Here is a 13,417-nt window from a genome sequence, read left to right as displayed (position 1 = left end):
ACCCCTCAATACCCTAAACCCTAAACCCTAAACCCTAAACCCTAAACCCTAAACCCCTAAACCTAAACCTAAACCCTAAACCCTAAACCCTAAAAAACCCTAAACCCTAAACCCTAAACCCTAAACCCTAAACCCTAAACCCTAAACCCTAAACCCTAAACCTAAACCCTAAACCCTAAACCCTAAACCCTAAACCCTAAACCCTAAAACCCTAAACCCTAAACCCTAAACCCTAAACCCTAAACCCTAAACCCTATTTTTATTAATTAGTACTATCCCTCTGATTAATTTTTATTTAACTTGAAATCTTTTAATTAGTAGTATATTGTTTTGAAGACATTTTATTAGTCTTAACAATATCACACTATTGACCGGTGACAAATTCTTAAAATCAAAATTTTGATTTTTACAGTGACAAGTTTCAGGATAGATAAGACCATTGTTATGTTACAGTACCTCTATAATAGAGGCTCTATTCACTAGTCAATTTGTTCAAATTGTATACTTAATCCATTTGAACGAACTGGGGAATGTAATAATCTTAACTATTTATCAATTGCCACTAAATTATCCTTGACACATCGTATAATGTAACAAAATATTGGTTGGTTTAACCTACATGTATGTATGATGTGTTAAATAAATAGATTATCGTTTGACAAAAAAAAGATTATCATTAATTATCTTATCTAGTTGGAATTTTGGGGCCTTTGAAATCAGAAAAATACAACAAATCAAATAAAACAAAGCATGTTAGAATCAAACTATATTTGTTAATCAATCATTTATTTTGGTCGTCTCATGTCCGAGAAAAGTTTACTTTGTAAAGCCGAGACAAAAGGTCAGATGAGCAAAATTTAGGTAAGAAGATAAACTCTTTTCGATGAAAAAGACTGGATTCGAACTTTCGAAGTTTACCTAAACCTCCACTGCGCAGAACAGTAGCTACTGTTCCCGTTTCATGGTGTGCATCAATGAAGATATGATAGCGTTGAACTTGTGTTTCACGCTACAAACAATCCGACGTTCGTAAAACGAGGAACTGTAGTTTACTCGTAGAAGATCCCGATTCAAGAACGATCTTTAACGTTGGTAAACTCAAGAACAAGATGATTTATTAGAATTGAGAAAGTTTTACAAATGATTCTGAATGCCTATGAAAGTTACAAACAACTCTGTTTTATACTCTGCTCCTCTAACGATCGTAACAAACTCTTTTGATCGTCCAATACGATCCCTCCAGCTGTCACTCTTTCTCCCCTTGTTTCAGCTACACGAGAACTACCTCTTCCACTCTTATTCTGCCATGTGTCCCTCCTATTACTCTGTAACACAACCTCCCTTTCCAAAGAACCATGACCACATGGTTAGCAAACAAACTCAGGATACTTCTTCTGTAACTCATATAAGTACTCCCACGTCGCTTCCTCTCTTAACTGATTAGCCCATTTTACCAATACCATCGTAGCTGCCTGACCTCTCCTTTGAACCATCTTCCTCTCCAAAATAAGCTCAGGTTCTTTGGTCAATGTTTCGTAAACCACCGAAGGTAACTGTGTAGTAGTAGAAACATCACCAACCAATTTCTTCAGCTGCGATACATGAAACACAGGGTGTATTTGCGACGTAGCGGGTAGTTGAAGCTTATAAGCCACCAGTCCAAACTTATCCAAGATCTTGTACGGACCATAGAACTTAGGAGATAACTTCTGAGAAGTTCTGTTCACTACCGACTGCTGCCGATAAGGTTGCAACTTCAAGAAGACCCAGTCTCCTATCTCAAAGCTACGCTCACTCCTGTGTTTATCAGCCAACTGCTTCATACGATGTTGTGCACGTAATAAATGGAACTTCAAGATCAACAACATCTTCTCTCTGTCTTCCAAACACTTCGCCACCGTATGAACTCTTGTCTCCCCGGCTAAGTATGGCAAATGAACTGGTGGTAACTGACCATAAACAGCTTCATAAGGAGTGATCCGCGTTGAGCTGTGGTAATTAGTGTTGTACCAATACTCCGCTAACGGTAACCACTTGCTCCATAAGTGTGGTTTATCACTTGTCATACAACGTAGGTAAGTCTCCAAACAACGATTCACCACTTCAGTTTGACCATCACTTTGCGGGTGATATGCTGTAGACATATTCAAAGAACACCTCTGAAGCTTAAACAATTCCTGCCAAAAGTCACTGAGAAAGACCTTATCCCGATCACTCACGATTGATCTTGGAAACCCATGAAGCTTGAAAACATTATCAAGAAATGTTTGAGCGACTGAAACTGCTGTAAAGGGATGAGATAACGCCATAAAGTGTGCAGATTTACTCAGTCGATCCACCACCACAAAGATCACAGATTTACCAAAAGAAGTTGGCAAGCCCTCAATGAAGTCCATTGAGATATCTACCCAAACTGCTTCAGAAATCGGTAGTGGCTGCAACAGACCAGGGTTCGCTGCGGTATCATACTTACAGCTTTGACAAACTCTACAGCTTCGTAGGTAGTTCTGAATGTCTTTAGTTAAACCTTTCCAGTAAAAGAGACTTTTAACTCGTTGAACTGTGACATCCCTACCCGAGTGTCCCCCTTGACCTGATCCATGTAACCATTCCAGTATAGAGTTCCTCAAAGTCACACTCTTTGGAACTACTATCTTACTTTTCCTTCTCAAAATCTCCAATGACCATGAGTAATCCTTCTTAAACTTCGGATTCTGCTTCAACCCTTCTATGAGAGCTTTTATTGCTTCATCATTCGTATACTCCTGTTGAATCTGTTTCAACAAATCACACTCAAGAACCGTCATTGCCATATGTAGAATTTCTGCTCCTTCCACTCTTGACAAGGCGTCTGCCGCCACGTTATCTTTCCCTTGCTTATATTGAATTTCGTAATCAAATTCCATCAGCTTTGGTAACCACTGTTGCTGAATACGAGTATTCAATCTCTGTTCCAACAGATACTTGAGGCTTCTCTGATCTGTTTTAATGATAAAATGACTTGTAAGCAAGTAATGACGCCACTTCTGAACTGCATACACCACTGCTAACAACTCCTTCTCATATATCGACAGATGAAGTTGTTTGCCTTTGAGATGTCTACTGATGTACGCTAGCGGATGACCATCCTGCATCAAAACCACTCCAATGCCCACTCCACACGCATCAGTTTCCACAACGAATTGCTTGTCAAAGCGTGGAAGGGCCAACACCGGTGCGTTACACAATGTCTCTTTTAGTTCCTCAAATGCTCCCTGAGCCTCCTCATTCCATGCGAAAGCATCTTTCTTGGTTAATGCCGTCAACGGTCGAGCTATTGTTCCAAAATGCTTAGCAAAACGTCGGTAATACCCAGCTAAACCCAAGAACCCACGCAGAGCTTTCAAATTCTTAGGTACCGGCCATTCTCGAACAGCTTTCAGCTTAGAAGGATCAGTAGAGACTCCGTTGGCTTGGATGAAATTTCCCAAATACTCCACTCGGTCAGTAGCAAACTCACATTTACTCCTCTTTGCAAACAGCTTATTTAACCTCATCAGTTCAAATACCACTCTCAAGTGAACTAGATGTTCCTCCAATGATGAACTGTATATCAAAATGTCGTCAAAGAAAATCAACACAAACTTCCTGAGACATTTGGAGAAGACATGGTTCATGAGACCTTGGAATGTTGCTGGCGCGTTAGTAAGCCCAAATGGCATAACCAAGTACTCATAATGACCGCTGTGCGTCCTAAAAGCTGTCTTATGTATATCATTCTCTGCCATTCTCACTTGATGATACCCTGCTCTCAAATCGATCTTAGAATAGATGCATGATCCTCCCAGCTCATCCATAAGATCTTCTATCAACGGTATAGGGAATCTGTCTTTCACAGTCATCTCATTCAACTTCCTATAGTCCACACATAATCTCCATGTATTATCTTTCTTTTTTACCAACACTACCGGTGATGCATAAGGACTTGAGCTAGGCTGAACTGTACCGGCCTGCAACAAATCTTGAATCATTTTATCAATTTCATTCTTTTGTTGGACTGCATACCGATATGGCCTTTGGTTCACCGGGTTAGAGCCTTCCTTCAAAACGATCTTATGGTCATGATTTCTCCGAAATGGAGGTAAGACTTTAGGCTCTTCAAATATGTCCTGAAACTGATCAGTTAACCGGTGAATTGCTTCAACCTCACTTGCGCTTTTGTCGTGTGTGTGCGCTAAATTCAAAGACATATGTTCTTCTTCATCCTCTTCCCAAGCATAAATCATGTGTAGCTGAATATCTTCATCCCGCATAGCTTCCACACGTTTAGCCTTAATCTCCCTAACCGAATTAGGAGATATTCCTCGAAGAGCAACTCTCTTTGTACCCCACTTGAACTCCATTTCCAGTTTTTGAAAATCCCAAGTAATTGGTCCAAGTCCTGACAACCACTGCACTCCCAACACTACATCATGACCACCTAATGGAATCACCATAAAGTCAGCCTCAAATTGATGGCCCCTGAAACTCCATTGAAACTTATCCACCTTTCCACAAACTTCAATTTTAGTACCATCTGCTACCGATACTCTTGCTCTCCCAGCCTCTGTAACTCTACATCCCAATGCCTCTGCAACCTTTCTATCCAAGAAGTTATGTGTAGAACCCGAGTCGATCAACACGTAGATGTTGCGCTTACCATGCAACCCCCGCACCTTCATTGTAGTATAGTCACTAATCCCTGCAATCGCATTGATGGATATGTGAGCAACCTCTTTGCCTTTATTCACTCGTTCCACTTGTTCCTCTTCTTCCTCATCTGAACTTTCCTCCGCTTTTTCACAATCCATCGAATATAATTGAGTCTTCTTGTGGACTTGAAAGTGTTCAGGTGTGAACTTTTCATCGCAGTAATAGCATAACCCCTTCGATCTTCTCTCACTCATCTCGGCTTGAGAAAGGAATGGTCTAAGCCTTCCCTTGGTCTCACGAGGCTTAGCTGTCTCTTCTTTTGGAGTTGCAAGAACACCTTTCTGTGGAAAGTTACCAACTTGAGGTTTAGTAGCCATCCAATTACTTTTCCCTTCACGTTTTGGATGTGCCTTTTCATACAACCTTCCCAACACTAAACACTGCCGCATAGATTGAGGATTAAACATGCTTATGTGCATCTGAGTATCAAGACGTAATCCAGCTAAGTAAGCACTCAACAGGTACTCCTCCGAGAGCTTAAGGCGTGTTCTTATCAGCTCAAACTTCCTGTTGTAATCCGCAATACCATCTGTTTCTTTCAACTCCTTTAATTCCGCCATAGGATCATCCATGACCTCCTCAAACCTTTCTTTGAGACGGCTCTTATAGTTCCTCCAGCTACTCAGTACTTCTGCATCCACATCTTCTTGCATTAAAGCCAAATGCCAAGTTGAAGCTTCACCATCAAAGTGCATTGATGCGATGCCTACTTTCTTCTCCTCAATAGTACTATCAATCAAAAAGAATTGTTCCGCCTTGCCTAACCATTCCTTGTACTTCTCACCGTCAAAACGAGGAAAGTTGATTTTGGTCAAACGAGTTATACTACCGTGTTGAACATGATTGTTTGAGGCAAAACGACTTGGATCTCCCGTATTATCATCCATCACCGGAAACTCCGGTTGTCCCGCCGTACCACTCGCCGACGGCCGCAGTGTCTGATTACTCGCCATCTTCGTCAGCGTCTCAAGGACCTGTCGCATCTCTTCATCTCTCCGATCATCCTTCTCTCGTTGCAACTCTCTCTGCAACATCAGTTCCTTCTCAATCGCATCGAACCGATTCGCGATCACTCCATCTACATCTTTCGCTGCTGCGCCTTTCTGTAACGCCTGAGATCTTGTTTCCGCCATTGATTCCGAGGAAAGGAAGCTCTGATACCACTGATAGCGTTGAACTTGTGTTTCACGCTACAAACAATCTGACGTTCGTAAAACGAGGAACTGTAGTTTACTCGTAGAAGATCCCGATTCAAGAACGATCTTCAACGTTGGTAAACTCAAGAACAAGATGATTTATTAGAATTGAGAAAGTTTTACAAATGATTCTGAATGCCTATGAAAGTTACAAACAACTATGTTTTATACTCTGCTCCTCTAACGATCGTAACAAACTCTTTTGATCGTCCAATACGATCCCTCCAGCTGTCACTCCTTCTCCCCTTGTTTCAGCTACACGAGAACTACCTCTTCCACTCTTATTCTGCCATGTGTCCCTCCTATTACTCTGTAACAAGATACAATCGTCTCTCACTATACATAATAATGATCCTTCTAACGCCTCCATAGTCGGCCTTGTCTTTGTCCTCGTTGTTCTTGCATTCGCCTGCATATTTCACAAGACGGGGCTTAGTGGACAACTAGCAACAGATTTTGCATTGATACAGTAGGCATAGAAGAAAAACGACTCACTTTTGATACTCTACGGACCGGACCTCTCAAGGAACTCTTTCGCAACATCTATCCTCTCGAACTGGTCTGAAATCAGCTGGACCGTTAGGTGCAACATATGTAGACACAAATAAAGAGGATAGATCAACCAAGATTGATAAAAGGACTTCAAGAGACTGGATTTGAACCATAACTACATTCAAGAAAGGGTATTAGGTCGACAAGCGCCGTGTCATCAGAATCGAGTTTGTAAGGCTTGTATCAAAAGCATTACCGCTAACATAGAGAATCCTCTTAGGGTCTCTGTTGAGCGTCGACAGATCCTGTAGCAGAGGGAATACATATTGGAAGGTGACAAAGTAGAGTATGTTTTGAGAGAGATAAGCAGCTTAGGGTACCCTATAGCGCTTTCGGTTGTCATATTTGGTAGCGCCTCTTGGTAGCTTATAAGGGATGTAGCCATTTGGGTGTAACTTGTCGCAGACCGGTCCTACGTACTAGAAGCAAAGAAACAAGTGTTAATCGCACACACGCAAAAAGACGACTAGGAGGAATAGAAAGTCAGAGCAGCTTAGAAAAGAATGGGAGGGAAAATTTACAAGTAGTAGTTGAGAGTGATAGACAGAAATGAATAGAAAGCGAGACTCACATCAAGAGATGATGGTGGTTGAGTGTTAAAAGCGGAAGGCCTTGGGGTCTTCTCGTTCACTTCCTGTAATGTGTAGAGAAACGAATAAACCAAGCAAGCAAAACACAATTGTGGATTCAAAAGACAGACAGGGAGACATTGGGATGCAACTTGAATTCCAAAAGGAAAGGGCATACCATAGCTTGTGTAACCAACACCTGCTGCGGTGGCACCAGTGATGGAGGAGGAGGGAGCTGATTCGGCGGTGGAAAATCAGAATTTGTATTTTTGTCCGCTTTTTATTTGTACATCAAATTTGAATAAACAAAAACACTTTTATGTGCTAATTAAGTGTACTTAAACAATTTAATTAGAATATTTAGATTTTTTTCTGGAGCAAATGTAGTATATTTAGGAAAAACTCTATATTTAGATCATTAATAGCAAATATACTAAGGGTGAGGGATATTAAAAGTGAAATTATCTTTGATTTTTTAAGTACAGTTTTTAAAAAGGATACCATATCTGATGGTTTGAAAACATTTGTGTAATTAATTGAGGAATAATAGGGGTTAAAAATAAAAATAAAAAAAAACACGGAGATAAAAAGTGTTTGTTAGCCTTCGCCGACAACCTAACAGTAGTAGTAGTATTTCACCGGTTGATTTACGGAGGCGGCGGCGAGAAAGCTTGCAAAAATCGGCTTCAATGGCGCCTGTTAAGATAACCGGCGCTGTTGTGGCAGCAGCTGCGACGATGGTGATGCTTTCTTACTGCTTCTTCCGATTCTCCTCGGATAAGTTAGACTCTTGCTCCTCCTCCTCCTCCTCTAAGAAGAAGAAGAAGCTGAGCACGAGAAACGGACTCGTAGATGCCATTGGGAATACTCCTCTCATTCGTATCAATAGCCTCTCCGACGCTACTGGCTCTGAGGTCTTTCTCCTCTATTTTCTAGCATTTATGAGTAGAAGAAGAAAAAAAAACATAAACTTTGATTCTATTTGTTACTATGTTCAGATTCTAGGAAAGTGTGAGTTTTTGAATCCAGGAGGTAGCGTTAAAGACAGAGTTGCTGTCAAAATCATTGAAGAGGTATGTATGTATACTCTTCTTACCTCCTTTTCTCTTGAGGTTTCATCTATTAGCGACAAGTTATGGTTAAGAAGCTGGTCCAAGAACTTCGACTTTTTTTTCTTCTCTCTCTTGTTTAGGCTTTGGAATCTGGTTTGCTATTTCCGGGCGGAATCGTAACTGAAGGTAGTGCTGGGAGTACTGCCATTAGCCTTGCCACAGTTGCTCCCGCTTATGGCTGTCAGTGTCATGTTGTTATACCTGATGATGCTGCTATTGAAAAGGTTTCATCATCATTACTTACTTACTCTCTCTTCTCTGCCTTTATATACTTACTTTTGTCTCGTTTTTTGACTTTGTTTTATTAGTCTCAAATAATTGAAGCCCTTGGAGCTACCGTTGAGAGGGTGAGGCCAGTGTCTATTACTCACAAAGATCACTTTGTCAACATTGCTAGGCGACGTGCTGACCAAGCAAATGACTTAGCATCATCATCAAAGACAAGACTAGCCAGCCGAATCAATGTCGCACATCAGGAAAAAACTAATGGTTGCACAGCTGAGGAACAGAAAGTGCCTTCCTTATTCTCGGAGTCAGTTACAGGTGGCTTCTTTGCAGATCAATTTGAAAACTTGGCAAATTATAGGGCTCACTACGAAGGTACTGGCCCTGAGATATGGCAACAGACTCATGGTAACATCGATGCCTTTGTTGCTGCCGCGGGAACAGGCGGTACTTTAGCTGGCGTCTCAAGGTTCCTTCAGGTATGCACTTAATCACAGCTGCATGAATGATATGTTATAAACAAACAAAAGAAAATAGGTTCATAAAGTTGTTGTGCTCTGAACAGGAAAAGAATGAAAAGGTTAAATGCTTCCTGATAGATCCTCCTGGGTCTGGTCTGTTCAACAAAGTAACAAGGGGAGTGATGTACACAAGAGAGGAAGCTGAAGGACGTCGTCTGAAGAACCCATTTGATACAATAACAGAAGGGATTGGGATCAATAGGCTTACTCAGAATTTCCTCATGGCAAAAATTGACGGCGGTTTCCGTGGTACTGATAAAGAAGCCGTTGAGATGTCTAGGTAACGTTCATACTTCATATATGTTCTGAAAAAAACTGGGTTTAGTAAAGGTTCATAAAAGTTGTGGTCATGATATATTTTCTTAATTTATGTTTCCAGGTTTCTTCTGAAGAAAGATGGCCTCTTTGTTGGAAGCTCCTCGGCCATGAACTGTGTTGGGGCAGTGAGGGTGGCTCAAGCCCTTGGTCCTGGTCACACAATTGTCACCATTCTTTGCGATAGCGGGATGAGACATCTAAGCAAGTTTCATGACCCTCAGTACTTGGCTCTGTACGGCTTGACTCCAACCGCAGTCGGATTAGAGTTCCTCGGCATCAAGTGAAAGGACATCTTTTAACATTAAGATAGGTTTCAGATTCATCAAGCCGGCATTGTTGAAACCTTGCTGTGATTTTGTTGGCACCAGGGTAACACATTCTTTGTAGCTCTATGAAGGACTCTACATTTATAGATAAAGCTATGTCTGGATTCAACGGAGGAAAGTCAAAGCAACAATGCATGTGTCTGACCTCTGAGACTCCCATAACTACTACATCTTACACACGTCTTCTCTATTGTCCACAAGTCATGACGTAATGGGCTCCCTTACCAGATACAGGGGAACATGTTATCAGAAACTTGTCTTTGTACTCATTGGAATCTTGTCTTCGTTCAAATGCATTCGATTGGAAAGGTCATGATAGAGAGAGTCCTATAAACTGGTTGTGTAAGGTCTGATAACTCCATGTGATTTATTGTCTGAGATTAGTATTGACAATACTATGTGATCTTTTTTTTGTCAACTGAGTTTTCATTGATGCGCCCAAATGGACAGTAGTACATTTGGTATTAGATCTATCCACATATTATTGCATTCAAGTGTTTTTTTTTTTAAAGTTATTAACTGCCCAAAATATAAAACAAACATTTGGAATCAAACTATATATATGACTTTCATGTTGAGTTGACAAAATTTCTATTAAAAAAAAGACACGCTGCCTTTGATAAGAAATGGAATGTGGTTAGTTAATCCCAGCAGCTTCGACTTTAACACTATTTGCCAAAAAAGCATCGATCAAATCCGATGCTTTATCAGCCTTCTCTCTTCTCTCAGTCTCAGGGCTTGTCTCCCCTTTTGGGTCGGGTCTTGTTCTTGATTTGACCCCAACTGTTTCAGCTTGGTCAGAGAATAGGACCTTTGAGATATGTGAGCTGCAAATCTCTTTGTAGGCTTCGTAGTCTGCAGCGCCAGTCTTCCCTCCTTCAAGGATCTTGGAGAGAGGGTGAATGACCGTGACAGGACCATCGTCTGACTCCAGCTGCTCCTTAAGCTTTAGGAACTCTGAAACGAGTTCTGAGTTCTTGAACAAGACGAAAACAGCAGTGTCGTCCAAGTGGTAGACAGAAGTGACGGAAGTCGAACCAAAGGCTTTGCAGATGCATTCTTTGATCTCTCTAGCCTTGAGTTTTCGTGGGAAGTTCCAGATGAGGACTATCTTCTCGTATTTAAACTTTGAGACTCGCCAGTTCTCGGCATTACTGTGGCTTGCTCGAAGGTCGATGATATCTCCTCTTGCCCAGCTTAGATAAAGACGGTTAATGTACTTTTCAAGTTTCTCGTTCTGCGCAAAGTTCACTGATGGATGGTTGAAGTCGAAGCCTAGATGACTACACGCCTGTGCGAAGATGCAACCTGTCATGAAAGCATCATAACCAGCTTCGTGTTTGCCTCCTGCATTCCACTTAGAACATCTGAAACAGAGAACATAAGTTTATTAGCCAGAATGCAATAGAAATGTCCATGCTAAGAATAGAAGAGGAACACAAACCTAACGTTATCTACTTGGACGTCAATCTTGACACGCTGCTGAAGAAACAAGTCAGAGCCTCGAGAAGGAAGCTCGACTTGTGGACATAACGAGGAGAAGGCAGAGGATAGTGATGTACTGGACTTCTTCATCCTCTGATGCAACATTGGATTCACGTTTACGAGTATTTTGGTGTCAACAATGTGAGGAAAGTGGTCCCTAATGGAGGCCACGAATTCCTCAGCTGTGGAAGGAAGAGGTCCCACAAATTTGCTGTATACATGTGCAATATCCAGGATAGAATTGTGACCAACAATCAACTTCTTCTCTGATGAAAGCAGATCAATCACGTGACGGAACCCTATTGCAGATTGTATCTTTCTTTCCGCCACTCTCTTGCGTTCATCCTTTGCCTCCTTCTGTAATAATATGAGATATACGTGAATCAAAGAAGGCTTTTAAGCAGAAGAATCAGTGACTACTAAATAATATCTCGAGCCTGAAGTTTGCTATAATCAAATTAATTCACTCCATCACTGTCATCAGTAAAGATGCAAGGACATATGTATCTAAATGGTAACAAATCTTAGCAGCAATGTAAATGGAAGCTTACCAAGAGATTTGCCTTGTCGGATTCTGAATCAGTGAACACAACAAAGTCTTGTGAACAAGAAGAACTTTTATCATTCGCATGTATGTAGACAAGATCTCTAAAATGCTTTCCTAAAACCTGTAAAAGCCAAATCCAGAGGCAAAGAGTTTAAATAAAATAACACTAGTGTGAAGATAAATTAATCGTCAGAACAAAAAGCATTACCAATTTAATAACTCTGAGCTGATGAGAAGTGAAACCCTTGAGACTAAGAGCCGGACGCATGTGATAGAACACAGTTTCAGTACTCTGAGTTGAGCTCCCCGGAGACTCAGAAGATGCCTTCCCACCATGTAAGAGATCAGACCGCCATTCATTCAGCTTGGTCTTCATCCTTTGAGCAAAAAGAACATCAGCCAATCGCACCAACTTGAAATCCTCTGCTTCCACCATGCCTTCCTCGTGATATAGCATTTCAAAACGCTTACTTGCATCTTCCTCTTGTCGTCTGGACAAATAAGAGATTCCTGGGATTACTCAAATAATGTGAATTTCGAGGCAGAGTAAGACAGTATATATGAGAATCCCTAGGGAGAAAGAAGGCAAGGCCAAGGCACCTTCATGGATGCAGGTGTTGAAATCAAATTGATACTTAGCAAGGAAGTCAATGGATGTGGTCTGGCAGAGAAACTCATGATGATCAAAGGCGAGCTCTTGACGAGGAAACACAAAGAAGTTGTGCCTGCCACAACGAACCCAACACATGTAATGCAGTTACATACAGAAATGAACCAACACCTAGAGAGAGAGAGAAAGAGACTAACGGGTGAGAGAGGAATGAGTGAGTGAGAGAATCCCATCGGAAGGGACAGACGCCGAACTGAACGACTGCGAATTTCTCGGCTGAGTCTTTCACTTTGAGGTATCTGACGTCGTAGCGGTCGAACTCCAACGAGTCTCTCCACGGAGCACTCGTCACGCCAGTCATCTCGAGGTCTATCGCCACGAAATCAGCTGCCTTTACATGCGTACGCAGATCATTAAGCGTCGTCTCGAAGTTCGATCTCGTCACGTGCTTCAACGGGAAAGCCTCCGTCGTCGTCGGAGTAGTGGCTATCTCCGCCGTCGAAGAGAAGCGTGAACGAATCAAAGCACTGGCGAGGGGTCTCAAGGGCCATCGCTTGTGCCGCCGCATTTTTTTGAACGGAGAAAATGGCAGTTGGCTCCCCTTTTTTAGGTTTTGCTAGGAACCAAAGAGAGATGATGATTCTTCATTCCGACGACAAAACGTTGCCGTTTACCCACACTCAACCTTTCTCCGTTTAACCGGTTAAAAGATCCATTTACTACTTTATCTACTACGAACCAAAAAATACCCAAAACAAAACCGGTTATTATTTGGTTCCGGTTTGAATTCGAGTAGTTTAGATAGTTCGAGTAATTCATTATTATTATTAAATGATAAATATTTAAATAATATCATTATTATTATTAAATACTTATCTATTAATATTAACTTAATTTTGACTTACATATATACATTACTATAAAATATGTATATACATAAATAAGTTTTATAGATTTCTTTTTAAATACATAACTATTAAATCATTACTTTAAATCATAAATACAATTGAATAACTTAGCATATTAATTAATATGTAAATTATAAAATTAAATTAAAGTATTTATACACAAAAAAATATTAAAACACAAAGAAACTTTATACACAATATTAATTTGTAAATGTTATATCAGTTTATTTATATTAAAATTTGGATTATCAATATATAATATCAAAACATACAGATTTTTTTTTAAATATATATTGTAATTGCAAATAGTCTACCAA

The 13,417-nt window shown here is 40.7% G+C and overlaps 2 protein-coding genes across 3 annotated transcripts; one reads left to right on the top strand and one right to left on the bottom strand.

The window, feature by feature from the left end:
- Positions 1–7,594: 7,594 nt before the first annotated feature.
- LOC125610056 (cysteine synthase 2-like) lies at positions 7,595–9,968 on the top strand. Its single transcript, XM_048781721.1, has 6 exons — positions 7,595–7,962; positions 8,047–8,121; positions 8,241–8,384; positions 8,469–8,864; positions 8,951–9,186; positions 9,286–9,968. The coding sequence occupies exons 1-6, from the start codon at positions 7,738–7,740 to the stop codon at positions 9,506–9,508; spliced, it is 1,299 nt and encodes a 432-aa protein (XP_048637678.1). The 5' UTR covers positions 7,595–7,737; the 3' UTR covers positions 9,509–9,968.
- A 113-nt stretch (positions 9,969–10,081) lies between these two features.
- Positions 10,082–12,876, bottom strand: LOC125610054 (poly(A)-specific ribonuclease PARN-like). 2 transcript variants are annotated; one of them, XM_048781717.1, is made up of 6 exons: positions 12,390–12,876; positions 12,183–12,307; positions 11,791–12,092; positions 11,587–11,703; positions 10,995–11,392; positions 10,082–10,917 (listed from the first exon to the last, which is right to left on the bottom strand). In XM_048781717.1, exons 1-6 carry the CDS (start codon positions 12,758–12,760, stop codon positions 10,188–10,190), a joined length of 2,043 nt encoding a protein of 680 aa, XP_048637674.1. In that variant the 5' UTR covers positions 12,761–12,876; the 3' UTR covers positions 10,082–10,187. The 2 variants fall into 2 exon arrangements, with proteins under 2 accessions (XP_048637674.1, XP_048637675.1); XM_048781718.1 differs by lacking the exon at positions 12,390–12,876 and having other exon boundaries at positions 11,791–12,073.
- Positions 12,877–13,417: the final 541 nt, after the last annotated feature.

The sequence above is a fragment of the Brassica napus genome, chromosome A6 (assembly GCF_020379485.1).
Source record: "Brassica napus cultivar Da-Ae chromosome A6, Da-Ae, whole genome shotgun sequence".
Lineage (NCBI taxonomy): Eukaryota > Viridiplantae > Streptophyta > Magnoliopsida > Brassicales > Brassicaceae > Brassica > Brassica napus.
Note: the sequence above shows the minus strand (reverse complement) of the source record. Positions and strands in the feature narration are given on the sequence as shown.

Excerpts from the sequence above, each read along its gene's own strand:
- LOC125610056 (XM_048781721.1), top strand. The coding sequence starts at position 7,738 with ATGGCGCCTGTTAAGATAACCGGCGCTGTTGTGGCAGCAGCTGCGACG. Across the intron at positions 8,122-8,240 it reads CTGTCAAAATCATTGAAGAG|GCTTTGGAATCTGGTTTGCT; the intron begins GTATGTATGTAT and ends TCTCTTGTTTAG. Across the intron at positions 8,865-8,950 it reads GCGTCTCAAGGTTCCTTCAG|GAAAAGAATGAAAAGGTTAA; the intron begins GTATGCACTTAA and ends TGCTCTGAACAG.
- LOC125610054 (XM_048781717.1), bottom strand. The coding sequence starts at position 12,760 with ATGCGGCGGCACAAGCGATGGCCCTTGAGACCCCTCGCCAGTGCTTTG. Across the intron at positions 12,093-12,182 it reads CAACACCTGCATCCATGAAG|GAATCTCTTATTTGTCCAGA; the intron begins GTGCCTTGGCCT and ends GAGTAATCCCAG. Across the intron at positions 11,393-11,586 it reads CCGACAAGGCAAATCTCTTG|AAGGAGGCAAAGGATGAACG; the intron begins GTAAGCTTCCAT and ends ATATTATTACAG.